The sequence below is a fragment of the Chrysemys picta genome, chromosome 5, assembly GCF_011386835.1.
Source record: "Chrysemys picta bellii isolate R12L10 chromosome 5, ASM1138683v2, whole genome shotgun sequence".
Lineage (NCBI taxonomy): Eukaryota > Metazoa > Chordata > Testudines > Emydidae > Chrysemys > Chrysemys picta.
In genome coordinates, this window is record NC_088795.1 from 24,856,649 (window position 1) to 24,875,535 (window position 18,887).

At 45.6% G+C, this 18,887-nt stretch overlaps 1 protein-coding gene across 8 annotated transcripts in view; it reads right to left on the reverse strand.

The window, feature by feature from the left end:
- The window catches only part of HERC3 (HECT and RLD domain containing E3 ubiquitin protein ligase 3), a 152,755-nt gene that overhangs the window by 60,239 nt on the left and 73,629 nt on the right, over positions 1–18,887 (reverse strand). For 5 of the 8 annotated variants that reach the window (XM_005292001.5, XM_065597486.1, XM_042856413.2 and 2 more), the window contains 7 exons: positions 17,399–17,569; positions 16,414–16,557; positions 14,809–14,975; positions 13,161–13,227; positions 11,195–11,277; positions 3,045–3,228; positions 1,170–1,272 (listed from right to left, as the gene is read on the reverse strand). In XM_005292001.5, coding sequence (XP_005292058.2) covers positions 1,170–1,272; positions 3,045–3,228; positions 11,195–11,277; positions 13,161–13,227; positions 14,809–14,975; positions 16,414–16,557; positions 17,399–17,569 — 919 coding nt within the window. Of the gene's footprint in view, positions 1–1,169; positions 1,273–3,044; positions 3,229–11,194; positions 11,278–13,160; positions 13,228–14,726; positions 14,976–16,413; positions 16,558–17,398; positions 17,570–18,887 lie in introns of all 8 variants that reach the window. The other 3 variants (XR_010601700.1, XR_010601701.1, XR_006175926.2) reach the window with 1 other exon arrangement.

The window sequence follows — 18,887 nt, forward strand, 5'->3', positions numbered from 1 at the left end:
AATGACCAACGCTCACAGTATCACAGAGGTCTGAATTAGATGGGAGTGGCTCCGTGCCAGCAAGATTGGCTCTAACATAGGCAGCACAGCATATTTACTATGCCGAAAGTCACTCTAAAGGTCATAACCTTTGATGTTAAGGCAGCTGGCAGAAAGAGAGATGACGTGTCTCCTGGAGGCAGATTACAACTGTGTTACGTTTTAACATTAGGGACTAGAGAATGGAACGTTTAATGGAAGGATTTTCAGGGATGGGCCAACATCCAAAGTTCCTTGATCATGGTTAAGGTCACCGAGTTCACTTGAAAGTCCACGCTGACCAGGACTGAAAGCTTTGGTAAGCTATTTGCAGCTTTGGCTTCCCCTGCCAAAGTAGGGTACTTACGCGGTATGCAACGGGAACATAGCGGCATTATACTTCCCACCACAGAGAAATTACTACTTTTTGTATTTTCCATGCCTTCCTTGGGAATGTGTCAAGGGAGGTGTGAGCTGTGTGCCTTTTTTCTTTTCTTTTTAAGAGCTCCAGCTGTCAGCCCTGGATGGCTGGGACTTGTGTAGAAGGGCCATGCACATCTGGGAGGTGGGGGGGATGGGATAAAGGGGAAGCACAGTCAGAACCCCACTGCCTGGGCTCGGGCTCTCCTTTCCCCTCCCCTGCCCAATCCCTCACCAGGAGGCGGCGGCATGGCTCCAGCGGGCAGCTTCGGGGTGGCAGCAGCACAGAAGTAAAGGTGGCAATGGCATGCAAAATTGGCTCTGAAAAGTGATATTGACAAATACCACTTTTCAAATTGCCACCCTTACTTCTGTGCTGCTGCTGGCACGGTGCTGCCTTCAGAGCTGGGTGGCGACACATGTACGGGGGAGGGGGAGGGTGGGCGCGTAAGCGACTTAAGACACAAGGAAGTGGGGGCATAGCCAAATAAGTTTGAGAACCACTGGACTACAGGGATCTTTAGTGCCAAACTTAACATGGGAGAGAAAAGGAACAGGAGGAGAAAGGCAAAAGCTATTCTGGCTAGTAGTTCTTATTTAGACACCAACCTTTCCGCTTTGATTGTGCAGCAAGAGTCAGTGCAGCTACTCGAGATTTCACCAATATAGCTGAGGTTCGAATCTGGCTCTACAATTTCAAGACGTGGCTAATACCACTGCAAGCTACTTACAAAGAAATTTCTTCTTCTTTTCCAAGGGAAATTCATGAAAGATTTCCCAGAACATTCTCACTGTAGGGTGTGTAGCGGAGTAGTCCCCCTTGTAGATGGCACACTGTTAAAAGAGGCACAAACTTTATTCTTATGAGAGAAAGTGATGGCCCATAACTAACCTCCGCTTCCTTAGAATCCTAAGCAGGAGGTATTTAATTAATAAAAAGCACAGTTTAGAAATCCAAGAATACCTTCTGATATACTAACAATACCATGCGTGATAATTTATTGTCTACAGCAGTGGTTTTCAAACTTTTTTTCTGGCGACCCAGTTGAAGAAAATTGTTGATGCCCATGACTCAATGGAGCTGGGGATGAGGGGTTCAGGGTGTGGGAGGGGGCTCTGGGCTGGGGCAGGGGGTTGGGATCAGGGCTCTAGGTTGGGGGTGCAGGCTCTGGGGTGGGGCTGGGAATGGGGGGTTTGGAGTGCAGGAGGGGGCTCCAGGTTTGGGGGGGGGCTCAGGGCTGGGGCAGGGGATTGGGGTGCGGAAGAGGGTCAGGGCTTTGGGCTGGGGGTGCAGACTCCGGGATGGGACCAGGGATGAGGGATTTGGAGTGCAGGAAGGGGCTCCAGGTTGGGGGGGGGGCCTCAGGGCAGGGGATTGGGGCACGGGATTGGGGCATGGGCTTACCTCGGGCGGCTCCCAGTCAGTGGTGCAGCGGGGGTGCTAAGGCAGGCTTCCTGCCTGTTCTGGGACTGTGGACCATGCTGTACCCCGGAAGCGGCCAGTAGCACGTCCAGCTCCTAGGCGGAGGTGCGCAAGCGCCAACGCGTGGCTCTCGCCCATGGGGACCGCCCCCCCTGCCAGCTCCCATTGGCCAGTTCCCGGTGCGAAGCCAGTGCTCAGTGTGGGGGCAGTGCGCGGAGCCCAGTGGCATCCCCGCCTAGAAGCCACAGCTGCTGCTGACCGCTTCCGAGGCACAGCGCGGTGTCAGAACAGATAGGGACTAGCCTGCCTTAGCCAGGCAGCACCGCCAACGGGACTTTTAACGGCCTGGTCGGTGGTGATGACCAGAGCCGTCGCGACCCAGTGTCTTACATTCCGCGACCCAGTACTGGGTCGTGACCCACAGTTTGAAAACCACTGTTCTACAGTACAAGCCCAGCACTACTTATAAGGTGTGGAATGGGGAAAGAAACTAGATTACATGCTTGTATTTAGAGGGTACAATTCACCCTCATGCAGAGGGGCAGCACAAGCCCTGAGTACTACTTGAGTTCCACTCGAGCTCTTGGCCTTCTGCTGCCCTCTCTGCCCCAGGGTGAATTTCCCCCTGAGAGAGGGACCAGCTATGCTGTGTTCATATCCTCCACTGAATCCAGACTTCACCCTAACCAAAGATAGTGCAAATCCTTCTCTTCCTGCCTTCCTTTGTTAGTGGCAGGAAAGCTTACTGGCAATATGACTTTCAAGGGACTCAGGAGACGGTGCTCTACTGAGGAGACAAGAGGAAGTTCCCATAAGAGTTTGAGGGCTCTATCCCATCCCAACCCTTAGCAGTGGGCACCCAGTGTCCAGATCATGGACATACTTAATACTACCCACATGATAAATTGTCTTCTAGGTACTAATGTGGCCCCTATTACCATCATATCTGAGCACCTCACAATCTTCAATGGGTTTCTCCTCCCAACACCGATTGTGAGGCAGGGGAGTGCTATTACCCACATTTTACAGATGTGGAATTAAGACAGCAATATGACAAGCCCAAGGTCACACACAAAGTCTGTGTCAGATTGAGGAACCAGACTAGCGCCCCAACCACTGGACCATTCTTACTGGTTTCTGTGCCCATGAAGACAAACAGAAAAGATGCTCCATGGCAGCTTACCTCTTCCAGTTCCTCCCAGTTGTAGTTGCTGTTCCCTACTATCATGGCCCTCAGCTCTGAGGGCTGGAAGAGTTCCAGGACCTTCCCACCACACACCTTCAGGAAGCCGGTGGAGAAAGCGATATACCACTCATGGACCGAGAGATTGAAGATGTAATTCAAGTAAGCCTCAACAAATTCCTGCCTGGTGTATTGAGAGAAGGATAGGGGAGAGAGAGAAAATATTGTTATTCACGTTGCTGGGGTTTACTAAAACTGTCCGGAAGTGACCGTTCACGCGGTGGGCTGGAAGCTATAGGGGGACACACGCTCAGTCAGGTTTAAAAAGGGGACTCCTGTGTATTATGAATAAAATGGACATGCTGTTCAGGAGGCTGGAGTGAAATGCTTCCAGTCCGCCCCATGTCTGAAGGCCTCTCTGGTAAGGGTACACACGAGTGTAAAGAGTCAAAAGAGCAAGTGGCATCGAGGGCCTGTTTGACCCAATGGCAGTGGAGAGCTCCTCAGATAGCACATGCTGTGCCTTATGAATACAAACCCACTCCAGGGCAGAGCATCGAGGGCTAGGAGTCAGCTGAGCCTTTGGGAGCTGCTGAGGTGTGGAGTCCTTTCCTTGGCTGTGCACATTACAGCTGATGTTCCATGGAAGCGGAAGTCAGCATTAGGTCTCCATAGGACAGTCCAGCCCCTCAGCACAGCTCTCCCAGCCCTATGTTTAAGACGTGCATGAAATAACTTACTGCTCCTTTCAGCCATCTAGTAAAGTGACTAAGGAACAGGGGTGGGAGAGGGGAAATCACTCAGCACTGCATTTCCTGCTTTCTCTACACTGACCTGCTGCTTCCTGATGCCCTGAGGACTGGGAGTCAAACCAAAGGGACAGAGACCCTGGCCAAGATTTTCAAAAAGAAGAGCCTAAGAAGTCTATATTTAGGCACCTGTTGGACAGAGCTCACTGGCCTTCAGAGGAGGGCCTGTTTTAGAAAGCCTTGGTCTAAACTTACAATAACTTCCCTCTCTTTCCCATTAACACAGGTGCTGTGTGTGCTGAGGGCTGTGAAGGAAAAAGATACAAGGAAATTCTAGAGTCAGATACCTCCCAGTAACAGCTAACCCGAGTAACGGACAGAAAACAGCGAAAGGCAAAGGACCTGATTCTTAGTTACACGAAGATCCACTCTGGCAGTGTAAAGGAGCTCCGAAAGAGCTAGAAATTGCTCCCTGAGAATATCCTTGGCACAAGGGCCTCCATGGTCAATGCAGAACTGGTGTCAGAGCTGTGTGCCAGCCCTGCTTCCACCCCTAACGTATGGGGTACGCTGAGGGTGGACTGGAGGAAGAAGTAGGAGGGCTGAGGGCAGGAGGATGTTGTGGATCAAGTGCCCCGTGCTACAGCTATTTCTGGCTTTTTAAGAACTCATAGGGGACCCTGGGAAGCAGGGTTGAAGTTAAAAGCAGCCCTGACGTTCCTCTAATTTACACAGAGGGCCAGGACGGGTGAAAGAAGTGACTCAGTTGAAGTGTTTATTCCTACAAATGCATGTGAGACTTTCTTCATTTAAAATATGCTAATACTGTATGGTTAAGTGAACTCATGCAATATTGGAGACTGCCATTAGAGGGTGCCATGGTTTCTACCTAAGGATTAAATTAAGAGAAGGCTCATCTAGAAAAGATTAGAACTGGGGTCGGCAACCTTCAGCATATGGCCCATCAGGCGGGCTGCTAGACATTTGGTTTACGTTGACCGTCCACAGGCACGGACCCCCAGAGCTTCCAATGGCTGCAGTTCACCACTCCCAGCCAATGGGAGCTTTGGGAAGCAGCGGCCAGAACATCCCTGCGGCCAGCGCCACTTCCTGCAGCTCCCATTGGCCAGGAACGGCAAACCGCGGCCATTGGGAGCTGTGTGGGGGCGTGCCTGCAGACGGTCAACGTAAACAAAATGTCTTGCGGCCCGCCAGCGGATTATACTGATGGGCTGCGTGCCGAAGCTTGCCGATCCCTGGATTAGAATAAAATATTAGGGTATTTCTACATACAGTTTTTGCTCCAGCTTACTAAATTGGTAAACAACCCAATGGAGTCATCCTCTTCTTTCATATGGCATTTGAAAAGCAATTGGCTGGGATTATAGTTGAATCTTGAGATTCAAAAGCCAATCTAATGCTTTCACGGATAGCTGGGTGGGTCCCCCACTGTACATGTGAATGGGATAGTTGTCCATGGTGAGTCACAATTTGTTGATTCTTTGATTGTCCACTTGTGGAGGAGATAGCCACACCTTCCGTGCGTTGTCCGAACGTGGCTGAGTGCAGTCCGCTGCCGATGGAGTTAAAGTGGTACAGCCCTACTGTGGATGCAGTTATACTGGTGTCAATGTGCGTATAAGGGTATAGCGTGTTATAAGCACTTTGATAGGGTATAACTGGGTCCACACAACAAAGGAGTTATACCAATTTGAGGGAAATGGTTTTCTTAGCGTTCAATTGGTGCAAAAAACTATGAAAATCAGCCCTGAGAGAGCTTGGCAAGAAGTAGCAGGCTTCTCCCGGACTACAAGAACTACACTGTTTTGCTTTGGGGGTGGTCAAGAACAATACTGGAATAAAACACAATGTCCCGTAGCCTTTGGCACCAAAAGCCAGAATCTTGCGCCAGGCCTCATTATGACTCCTCCACCTCTTGCTAAGGGCACATTTATTCTCCACCCTCCTCCCTCTCCGCACTACACTTTGACCAGGATACTACACAAATGCCTAATTTCACACGAACATTATTCATGCAAAGTCCCAGCAATATTTCCCTTTAAAGCTGTTTTCAGTACATTGCCGTGTATTAGCTCTATAGTAATATGGCAAACTCAGAGACCACCTAAAGCTGGTCTGTGGGCTGCTCTTTGGGATGTGGGTGGACGTGACTTCCCCGAATTCTTCCAGCAGTTGTTTCTGCATGACATTTGGTAACAGTTCACACTATTGTTCGCTTGCTAAGCGAGTCAGGAAACGGAGCAGAGTCCAATAGACAGAAAGCAGGACACAATCAAAAAACAAAACAGTGACCTCCCAAAGAGTGGGAGAAAGAGATTCTTATATATGCTCTTGGGTACCATGCGCAAGGGAAATGTGAGAAATTAAGAAAGGAAACAACAGAGAGAGACATGAAAACCTGAAATAAGGAGGCAGGGGGAGGGAAATTTTGTTATCCAGTGTACGTCTTTTATTGTTGTTTTCTTGACAGTTGACTGAGCCCTGGGGGAAATTCCCACTGATAATGTCAAGACACTAAACACTGATCTGTTGCCCAACATCTCTTTTCTGCCCTTGTGGCTTCAACAGAAGTTGTTTATATGAACATTATCTGGAACATTGTCATTTTGATGTAAAATCCTACGTGGCAATTCTGAGAAGGGAACGCTGCAGACACTTCACAGTTTACTTTTCCTTAAAATTATACACCTATCCAGTATACCAATATCCAAGTAAACAGTACTGAAGTATGAAATACTTAAAGGTGTACATTCAGCAGGTTATTGAGATAGGGAAGTGCAGCAGATCTGTCTCACTGCCTCCAGAGCACAGAGGAATGGAGGGGAAAACCATCAAGCAATGAAACCCTGAAGAGTCACTGGTTAACCAAATCCTGTTTCATCTGCACTCCGAGGGGCATGTTGGTGTGGTATTTGGAACAATAATGGGCAAGAAGCGTTATTTACCCTGGGAAGGTGGAAACAAGTGGATCTAAATGAATTTTCAACAATGAGGGGCAGTCCAAGGGGCAAACTAACCAGTAGTGATGACAGGTGACTATGGGTGGCCAGCTAGGCTTTGTCTAGACTAGAATTTAGATGCTAGCTCAGGTTTTCTAGCACAATCTATACCTTCAGAATTCTAGTCAAGAGAAAACAGTTCTACTTCATCATTTGCTAAACTGATTGAGCTAAAGTCTAGTCTAGGCTCCTCCTTCTCTAGAGTTTTTCAACCTCCAGTTCATTAACACATTTACAAAGACTCAATTGGACACTCCCCAAATGTTTGTTTCAGGCTACAACCATTTGTGCTTTACCCTAGGCCAAGCTAACATATACTCTTCTTTCCCCAGGGTAGACGTGTCCTAAGGTTTTGTCTTCACTGCAGAAAGGTGTGTTATTTACATCCCAGTGGACACAAGGCATGGATTTTTTTTTTTACTTCAGTGTAGTGGACCCAGTCAACCCTACAGCACCCACACCCAGGGTTGACCTCAGTTAGCTACTTGGAGATAAAAACTACTGCGCCTGGTCTCCATTAGGATTTTACAGCGGCAAAGTCATCTTGAGATAAAAAACACACTTTTGCTCTAGAGATGACATACCCTAAGATGTTTGTTATAGCGGTTACTAAAAGTCAGCCTACAGACAACTCTTTCATTACACCAGTCTTGGGGCTACAGATTCTGCTTCCCAACTCTTTGAGAAACAATCAGAACTCTTTTTTACATAATCAGATTAGAAGAAAAGGACTTCATCAAGTTTGCCAACTTCTTGAAGATTTCCAATGCCAATCCCAAGACATGCTACCGAGTAGTCACTGAATCACACTGTTTCACTATCACAAAAAGAATTATGTGCAGTTTCCAGTAAAAATGGTCTTTGTAAAAATCCGATTACAGGATTAAGAGAAGAAAACAGTTTAATAGCTGAAAAAAAGAAAAAAGGTGGGTGTGTTGGTTCCAACCCAAGGAGCTGGTTCAAGTTGAAAGGAGTTAATTACTATTTGTGTTATGTAGCACCTACGGCTCCTGATCAAGGCCCCACTGTATCAGATATGCATAAAAATAGATGGCTTCTGCTTCAAAGAGTTAACAGTAAGTCTGCTGGTCTTAACCTCATTCAGTAAATTTACTGTCATGTACAGTATCTGTCCTGCAAAATCTCAAAGGGTGAAAATCACCATTTGTGGAGTGACTACTCAGTGCCCTATACACTACATAAGCAGCTCATCATCATCATCTAGCTCCAAAACCATAACCAAGACCTGATGTTATTGCTTAACTCAAGCAGTACCTCAGGGGTGGAAGATCTTGACAGAGGGCACTGCCTTAGGCTCTCCGTGTTTGCTCTCCGCATTCACATTTGGGGTCCTTCCTCAGCTTCCACTTGGTCATACTGTCACCAATCTTTGCCACTCCAGCTCTTACTCAGTTTAGAGCATACCAGCGTTCTCCTTCTAGGACAGTGTGTGAGGGCAGTTGTTCTGAAGGAGCCAGGTTCTCCAGGATCATTAGCCTCTCTCATCATTTTGTTATTCTGTAGCCTTCCACTGTGGTATTTTGTGGTGAGGAATTTTCAGAGGCAAAGCTCTTTCTGGGCGTCAGCCTCTTGCGTGGTGGAATGTGTCCATACAATGAGTGTCTTGGATCATGCATCTGTTTTTGTCTCTCTTGCCTTCCTACTGAAAGCATTGAGCTCACTGATGGTGGTGCAATCACCGCAAGGCAGTGTAGACGTCAGTTTCAAAGTCGCTGTGATGATCCCACAGGATTGACTGAGATCAGTATCAATTTTGTGTGCATGACTCAAGTGTGACCATAATGGTGTACAGAACTGCTCAAATGAGTAACACAAGGCAACACTGGTTGCTCAGAGTGTTTTGGGACTAGCTCCCTATTTTGTATTCGCAATTTTTTTGAAGTACACAGTTCCTGGAGTTCACTTTCCTTTTTCAACTTCCTTGTATGTCAACATTCAGTCTAATGTGACCCCCAAGGTACAATGGATATTTATAATGCTCAAAGATTGTACCATCCCTCGATATCTGGATTTTTCTCTTGGTCTGATGGTGTTTCAGATAGAAGGCATACACTTGTATCTTGCTGAAACTAACATTCAGGGATTTCGTGCAATAGTATTCTTGACATATGCACAGGGAGTCAGTTAAAATGTGCTTGATGTCCTCAAATCTTTCCGATTGGGTGGCAATGCAAAGATCATCTGCATAAATAAATCTTTACACACTGGGGAATTCTGGTTGGTAACTTGTGTAGACATTAAACTAGCAAGGGTGCTAGAACTGAACTTTGGGGCAACACATTCTGCTGAGTTCGCCATTTACTTTTCTAGCCATCCATCTCAACAGAGAAACATCGATTCTCGAGCAGAGAGGGGATGACCTGGACCATCTTATTATTGCTCTAAATTCTTGCCAATTTCAGAAGAAGTGAACAATGGTTCACAGTGTCATAAGCAGCTGACAGACCTATAAAACACTACCTCTGTAATTTTGCAGGCTTCAAAGCCATCTTCCATTTATTAAGTTAGGTTTACAATTTGGCCACAGCGTAATACAGTAAGGATACAGTAATCTTTGCATAGTTAAGGTCTTTACGTGGTTTGAGTAGTGCAACCACTTTGATCTGTCTCCACAGCCTGGGTATCTGCACTGTCTCCCTACAAGAGAGTTAAATAAATCAGGTAGATACTTCTGTGCTCTTGTGTCCTAGGTGTAGTAATAGTTCATTAGATACACCATCACATGCAGCTGCCTTTACACATTTCAGAGTTTTCATAGCTATCGTGAGCTCCTCAGTATTGAGCTGCTCACTGTGGACTTTGCTTTCTGTGAGGAGTGAGTGAGGCTCCCACTTGATTTGTTTTGTTTCACGCTGTATTTTGTGGGCTGGGTTCCCATTTAAGATGAGTTGGTGTGTAACTTGGTTGGGACAGACTGTGGCAGTGCACTTTGGTCATTGTCCATCCAGGTTCCGCTTGCGAAGGGTGGCTCAGGCTTTTTTGCTATTGTGCCACAGGTTTGTTGTTTCAACCATCTACCTTCAGCAGTCGCACATCTCCTTTCTCATCTCTCTCACAAGCATTTCCCCAAGCCCAATGGTTTCTTCATTGAGTTGTCAATTCTGAATGTCTTTTATATGGTTGGTGGGTTTGTTCTGAAAGACCATACATATAATGTCCAACATCCCCTCGGGATGTTCTTTGGGCAGTCTTCCACACCAGCAAGACAAATTCTCCAGAGTCCTCGTGTGTCAGAGTACTAATACAGATGGATTCATCCAATTCAGAGGTAAAGTCTTCCCAGTCAGCCTTTGTGAGGTTGAATCTCGGCAGGTACTTTGTTTTCCTGGGTTGTACTGCAGCCTCTATTGTGACTTGCACTGGCCTACGCCACGATCTTGGGATTGCTGCTATGACCTCCCTTCTGAAGTTACCTGCGTTTTCAGAAGTGGCAAGAGCTAGAAATATCCCCTTGTTCCATCATGCACTTTGGAAGGAGTATTAGTCCTGGGAGGTCATACCGCAGAGTCAGGTTGTTTGTTGCTGCCAACTTCCAAACTTCTTCCCCATGGTTGTCATTGCTGCGGTGTCCTCAGATGGTCTGGTGACTGTTGAAGTCACCTATGAAAAGGCATGTTTTTTCTGTCAAGTGGAAGTCAGTTGGCCAGGCAAACTGTTCACATGTAACAGAAACTACTGCTTTTTGGTCTAGTTCTGCCATGATACCATGGTCTTTCACAACAGTGTTTTTCATCAGCCTTTTATGACATGCAAGTATTGTGCTGCCATAAACGTTGCATTCAGCATTTGTACTTATATGCATGCCAGGGATGTTTGGTGCTATTCTCTCTCTCTCTCGCAGGCATACGATGTCTGCTTCTGTATCAGACAGAATGGCAGCCTTCTCTGCAGAGAATCCCTCCACCCTGGAACAGACGATTTCGAGTATCATCTTTGGCTCAGGCCCTAGGAAGGGCCATTTACATGGATGTCTATGTCTTCTGTTCCAGTCTTGATGCATGTTTTCGGATTTGGTCTCCCCCATAATCAGTTGCAAAGGGAGATTAGCAGCTGCATTAAGGGCTTAAGTGATAGACAGGGCCTTATAGGGAGAGTGCAGGTGAGGTGTGGTGAGGGGCGTGCAACAGGCCTTAACAATGGGGGGTAGGAAGTTAAGCTCTTTTAAAAATCTGGTCACTTATTTAAGTGCTGAAATGGGACCCACTGGGTCCTGACATCTTTTCAAAGTCTGGTCCGACACTTCCCCTGTGTTAACCTATCTATCCCCTGTCTCAGTTCGTTATCACCCATGTGCCCACTGACATAGACATCACCAAAAAAGCATTTCAGTTGCCATGACTGCTCAATTATAGTAACTCACCTATTGTCCTTCTGCACAGTAATTTTGTCTCCTTCTGGTATTAGCTTCTTCTGCTCTGTCACGCCGTAGCTTTCTCTGCATATCTATGTTAAAAAAAAATAGGTTGTTTTCCCATTCTGTGTGTCACCATACAAGCTTGCAGAATGGGTGCAGGGTTCTTTTACTCGCTCCAGGTAAACTGCGTAACTACTGACACACAAAGAGTGAGGGAGGGAGGCTGGAAAAACAGATACGATGAGTTAGAGAGAAACAAAAAATACACAGACACCCTGTTCAAGGCCAAATGCAAACCTGGAAGAGAACAAAGTCACCCTGTTAAGTCAACTGCATATTGAAAAACAAGAGCTTGATAACCGCTAAAAATTACATTTAACCAATGCCATGTGTATTGGCACCAACAAAGTCCCCTTTGAATAATGGCAATGCAGGATGCTCCATTAATCTACTCTCACAATAGATTACCAGACCACTTGATAAGTCAGATGTGCTACTTTTGTCTGTGTTCATAACAGAGCTAGAATGCCAGCGGTACATTGGCACTCCATACATAATTATATTATTTTAAAGTGTCTCATGGATAAAATATTATGGGCCAGATTTTTAGCCAGCCAGCACAAAACAGATCTCCTTCAGACCATTTGGGGAAAATTATGAATCCATTTCAAGGCATCAACACAGCAGTAAAGATGTCCTTTTGCCTGAAACCAGGCACAAAAGAGCTTGGGGGAAGTTATACAAGATTATTTTAACTGTTCATTTTATAGGCAGATGCGATCAGTGCTATAGCCTCCTGACCTCACCCTGAATGGTAGCACAGACCTGTGTGTGACTGTGTTAGACCCAGAATTGGTTCGCTCTAGAGCCAAGATTTATAAGACAGCTTTATTTTAAAAGCCCTCCCTTATCAAACAAGACAAAATGTAGCCTTCTCAGAGCACACTGAGGTGGGAAGGCTTTCTTCACAATACTCAACCCAATACCTGGCCATATCAGCTCATATCAGAGCCCCTTGGGAAAGGAGCTTTTGTGTCTTCTCGCTAGTAACAGGTGTGCTCAGATGTTGGACTAATGCATCCATCTCCACCCCAAACACTCCTCTGTATAAAACAGGAAGGTGATAAGCACCTACTTGTAAAGTTAGGGCCTACTCAGAACATCCTGTTCCAGACGAGACCATTTCAGCTTGGGGCCTGCCAGCATATCGTAACTTTGAAGTAAGCAAGGTGCCTCTGGGCGCATGTCTTCAGACTGAGTGACCCAGGCAGAGAAACCAGAGAGATTCTCGTGGATTTCCACCCCATTGCAGAGGCTATTGATTGCATTTACTGGCTGGGAAAAAATCTTCTGGAGCCTCACTATTTCAGTCTGCCAAAGCCATTGTCCTAGTGATAGAGTGCAGCATTTGGTCTCAAAGAAGGTCTGACACAATAGTAAAATATTGTTCACTGTAAATGTTTGAAGTCACAAAAGGAGTCTGCACTGTTTACCAATAACAGAATGGTAGAAGTGTGCAGGAGATCAGACTAGATGATCATTACGGTCCCTTCTGACCTTAAAGTCTATGAGAAGGGAAAGAAAAAAAAAAAAAGATGGGTATGGGGTAACATTTTCAAAAGCAACCAAGTGACTTTGGAGTCAAAGTCCCATTTTCAAAAGGGACTTTGGAGTCTACACTTCACTGAAAGTCACTGAGACACAGGCTCCTAAGTGCCTATGTCATTTCTGAAAATGGGAGTTGGGCACTTTTGAAAACTGCACCCCCTTAATCCACTTAGCAGTGCAGGCTTCTTGACCATATACACAAGGACAGTAGAATACCCGCAAGGAAGTTAAACATTTCTGCAATATACAGCATGGATTTTATGGCCATGTTTGGGTCTAACCCACAGCACCCACACGTCCATGGCCTCTGCAGGCACCCACACAACAAATCACATCATTGACAAATGGTAGTAATTTGCCTTACTGTAAAGTTCAGGCAGAACGTTTCTTCTACATCATCCCCAGGATAATCTAAAAGCTGCTGAAGACTCCTACGAGACAGGCGGGGGAGGGAGGAGAAGGAGACAAATCAGACATCCAGGAGGCAATACTGTCTGTGCTTTATGTTTAAGGGGAAAAACCCCAGCAGTGAAAGTAAATAATGTAAGTCAGAGCAACAGGACAAGATAGAGAGAAATTCTGGGTTGCGTAAAGGAGCACAACGACATGCATTCCCATATACACATGTGCTTTGTTCTACATAGAATAAATGCCGCTCTACAAATGCTCAATCTAGTCTGTGTCTGACTAGAACAAGGATCCTGTTTAGTGGCCCAATGCTTGGAAAAAGCATTCGATTTCTAGCTCTGAAGGATCACAAGATAGGCATGAGGGCTGCAGAAGGGGGGATGGGGGGAACGTCCATAGCCCCCTTTTTTAGAGTCCCATTGATGTCTCCCAAAATGTGGCTGCAGGACTCTTGTATATTCCTGGCCCCTCGCTTTGCCCCATCAATTCTTTTTTTAAACATTGTTCAACTCTGAGCTAAAGGAGCACAACGACATGCATTCCCATATACACATGTGCTTTGTTCTACATAGAATAAATGCCGCTCTACAAATGCTCAATCTAGTCTGTGTCTGACTAGAACAAGGATCCTGTTTATTGGCCCAATGCTTGGAAAAAGCATTCGATTTCTAGCTCTGAAGGATCACAAGATAGGCATGAGGGCTGCAGAAGGGGGGATGGGGGGAACGTCCATAGCCCCCTTTTTTAGAGTCCCATTGATGTCTCCCAAAATGTGGCTGCAGGACTCTTGTATATTCCTGGCCCCTCGCTTTGCCCCATCAATTCTTTTTTTAAACATTGTTCAACTCTGAGCTAAAGAAAATTACATAGCAATCAATGTCAGACGATAATCAGACCAAGAATCTCATGTGACCTGAACCTTGTGACCTGTCAGAGCTAGGAAAAAAACAATGCTCGGGGAGTAACTCTTCAGTTTGCTTGTGCCCAGGAGAAGCCATTCCTCCTTAACATTTGATTGCCTTTCTAGCCGGTTATCGTCACGGTCGCTCACAGTGGCTCCGACAGAGATCAGAGCCCCATCAGGCCAAGCAATGAACAGATGACAGAGCTTGTACAGTGGAGAATTTACAGTCTTAACTGATGAGTCAGACCAAGGTTGGAATGGGGAAACAGAGGCAGAGAGAGGCGATGTCACTTGTCCAAGGTCACCAAGCAGGTGAGCAGCTGAGTGGGGACTAGAACCCAGATCTCTCGAACCCCCACCTATAGCCCACTACATGCCCATGTTGCCGCTGAAAGCTCAAAAAGACAAGCAGCCTCCCCCATGACTCTACTCCACTCTGGTCCAGATTCAGTCAGCCACTTATGCATGTGAGGGGGAGCATTGATTTCAATGGGACTCCTCGGGTGCTTAGAATAAAGCATGTACTTAAGTGCTTTGGTGGATCAGGGCCCCTAGAATTCACTACTTGATCAAGTCAGCAGGTCATTTAGTTAACTAACATTAACCAGTTTAACATACGTTGTTTTCAGATGAACACCTTGTGGGGACTGGGAGGGGAAGAAGTCAGAGCAGCAGCTTAGATAGTCCTTCAGCCTTATACCTTCCTTCCGTAGGGGACAGCTCCTTTAAGTCTTCTAAGCAGGGCTTCACATTCAATAACTTTTTGTACAGCGCCAACGGGAAATGGAGGTCTACCACAGTGAAGTTGTATATAGCAAGTCCACATACTATGCCAATCAAGTGAAACCAGTTGTGCTCTACAAAACACTTCAAACACATAGGGAAGTCACAGTTAGACCAAAATTCATTGTGCAGCTTAATGGAACACCAATGTATATCCCCCCCGCAGATATACACATATTGCAGCATCACGATTTGGGCTCAGATTTTCAGCCGCCAGCAGCTCCCATAGAGATGTGGAGCCTGTCTGAAAACGCAGCCACTTCAGTTGGTTGCCTCAACGGACGCGGAGCTCTTTTGAAAATCTGGCCTTTGACTGTGAGCGTCTCAGAGCCAAGCCTGTGCTCCTAGACTGTTTGGACAGCACCTCCCACCCAGTAAATGGTACTGTAAATCATTATTAATAATGTTATTGCTAGTGAACTGGTCCCAGATATTCAAGAGGGACAGATGTAAAAATATCACTTGTTGGCTCCAATCCTGCCATGAGCACCCAGTCCACACAGCGCTCATGGCAAGATTGGCGCCTCAGCCGAATCACCACCTTAGATTGTTACAGCCGAATTACTTTTAATCTATTATTCCTTTTGCACATCCCTCAAATTGGATCCTAACAAAAGAAGAGCCAGATTCCCAAGGCCACAATGTTTCCATTCCAAATACTGCAGGACAATGTTTCAATCCAAACAAAAAAGCCTATTTTAATTTAAAAGTCCTGCATAACTGCATTGTTATCCAGGCGCACACAAGTAGTTATTGCTGTATTTCGTGTCCGCCTTTATTGCTGTTTGGTTTGAGATTTGTGCGTCAGTGACAATAGTGTTGCACATATTTTTTAAACTTTGCAACCATCTGAGATATTTTCACGTGTACACTACAATTATCCTTAGCACCGTCTGATTTGCTATTTTCACAATGTTAATGCTAACAATTGCAGTGTAATGTTATTTGTGGGTTACAAAATGTAATGTGCTGTTTTCTCGCTTGTAAAACTTCAAGTTTAAAAATAATCAGATTATTTAAAAAAAGCATCACACATACTACAACAACTACCCAACAATGCAATTTTCACTTTTACAGCCAAGAAGAGAGAGTGAACCGTCTCTTGTATAATACCTGACATTCATTCCACACCACTCAAAACACTGTTTGCAGAGGTAGGCAAGTCAGAGTAACTGTGCTATTTTAATGGTTAGATTCTGGCTCCCTGACATTGTACATTAAAAAGCTCAATGCATAAATGAGATATTGTACTGTATTGATTACGATCATATGAAGAGCAGGGGATGCACAGAAATGTAAAGTCCTTATGATTGGAAGTCTGATTTTGTACATCCACAGTTTATGGCTGAGACATCAAACTATCGAATCAAGCAATGAATACACACCATTCAATTGCTCCACACTTATCAATTAGCATCACGGGAAAAAAACAAGAGGAAGCTGACTTTCTCTCACATAGCTTTTGTCACTAACTTTAATGTAGCATGTGTGTGCAAACAATGCAAACAGGTCAGTGACTCACCGTATCTGAAAACCACAGCAGGTTCGATTCTGGATAGTAGGTGAACATTCCATAGATGGGATTCAGGAGTTCTTTTAGCAACAAGAGAAAGAATTCCTTTGTGACCCCTCCAGCATCAACAGCCTCCTCACCATCAAAGATCACCTGTCGTGAAAACAGGTAACTGATCAAGATACCGAATGTGACTGTAGATTAGAGGCATCAGATTTAATCACAGATCATGCAAATTAATAACTGTAGCATACAAAGCCGACGTCAGCAATGGGACTGTTTCAGTGCTGGGGGAAAAAGGGGAAGCGAAGTACTAAGAAGACTTTTTTTTTTTAATGGATGATTCAACATTTTGTGCGGGAAGGGTGGAGGAAAAGTCAAATAATAAGCTGCTCTTCAGGTAACAGCCCAGCCCCTCCCCACAAGTAGGAGGTCAGTTCTCCTGGTCACAAGTGTTATGGGGACTGAAACCAGCAGCTGTTGACCTCTGAGGCATCTTCTCAGACATAAAACACATTCATTATTAGGTGACTCAGTCTAGTTCTTCCTGCAAAATGGCAAAAAGACACTGCTTAACACTGTATAAAAACAAGATACTTGTTCTGGGGTTTGTTTTCGCTTTGGTCTCACATCCCCCTCCCCACCCACCCATCCACACACATACAGTAGCCACGTCAAGGGAGTCCTCCACAGAGGATGCCAAACCTCTCCCTATGGCTTCCTTTATCTGGTCCTTTTACAATGAGGGAGAAGCCCGTAGGTATTGAGCCAACCAGTCCCAACAAAGCCTGCTGATCAGGAAGGAGGCAGACGCATCCCCTCATTGGTTAGATGAAGCCCTGCTACTAGTTAGAGCCGTGGTGGAGTCCATATACCTTATTATGAGCCCACTGTGTGGGTGACAGGGATGGGGAGGGAACAGTTTTCCAAGAGAATTGAGAAGGAAACAAGGGAAATAAGGCAGATCAGGGAAAAAACTCCCAAAGAATCTTACTTTCAGAGGCTTTTTCAAATCAATATCTGAATGAATGCTCAGCTCCCTCAAAGCATCGCCAACCAAGTTGCTCCTGCGGACGTGAAGAACTAGGAAAGGGCTTCTGGCCAGCAGAGGCTCCAGAGTGAGAAGCATGAAAACATTTTGCAAATTCGCTCCATTGATCGCCACCTATAAAACAGCACAAAAAAGAGAGAGATTGAAAAAAGCAGGGTACCCTGGCACTATTTATTTCTTGAGTGGAGACAGTCGTACCACCACCACCAACTAGTTTGTGGCCAACCCTTGGTATTCCTTCCTTCTGCCTCTTGTTACACCAGCAACAGCCATCTGATTACTGTTGAGGGTGAGACCCAGGGGATTCGCTACAAATACTCCCTTCACAGCAGCACAGTGCTCATAAATAAACTGCCTCCCAGGAGGCTGAAGTCCTCAATATACAGAACAGATACAACATAGGAAACAGCAGTTCAAGCTGGTCCCACACTACCCAAACAACATGTCTAGATCATGACTTGGAAGGACTTTCTCAAGGAGAGAGGTGGTAGTTTAGTTTCTGTGGATCATTCAGCTTTTAGCCTCTCCACCGAGTAGGGTTATCACCTGGCCGGTATTTGACTGGCCTGTTCATTTTTTTTTTTTAATGGATTTGCCAGTTAACAGAAAAATAATTTAATCTGCTGGGATTTTTTTATGTGGGTCTAAAGATTTGCGTCATCACCAAAACACACTGGGATATCTAATGTTAAAAGTTTCTGTGTCCAGCTAAAGACGATGCAATGTTCTCACTTCCGCAGTTTAAGCAATAACAGAGCAAAACTGTTGAAAATACAGCAGCTGTCTGCCCACTAACACCCAAAAGCACCGTGTGTGTGTCTGAGAGACAGTTTGAGTCGCTGTACGTGGCTGTAGAAGGGTGGGTGGATTGCAGAGTTGCCTTGTGGTTGGGGGTTGAGGTTGCAACAGACTTGCCTTGGGGGTGCCAATTTATTTATTTTTTTCATTTCTAGTGACAACTGTGGTGACCGTTTTTCATTGTGTGGGAACCCGTCAGCTAGGAACTAGACTCTCTTTTCACACAGTCCACATAACAGGCATCAAATGGTAACAACTTTTGGACACTAGCAAGCTGTGCTATATTTTAACCAGTGACTCATTATTAATGACCCTCTCCACCCACCCTGGTCCTCAATGAACGTCGACAGAAATGACCCCATTGTTCACATACAGCGTTTTTACATTCACAAAGATAACCGAGGAAAGCTAACTAGTACGTGGCATCACTGCCATCTACTGGAAGGGATGTATCAGACCTGACCAACCACAAACCACTGTCCTCCACTAGAGCTCTGGATTCCATTCCCAAGAGCGCACAAGTGTGGTTTAGTTGAGGACCATGATGTTGACTTGTGGCCACAAATTCGATGCAAATTGGTGCTTGATCACTTATACTATGATAGAACCCAGCACTAAGTTTTTGAGAATCACT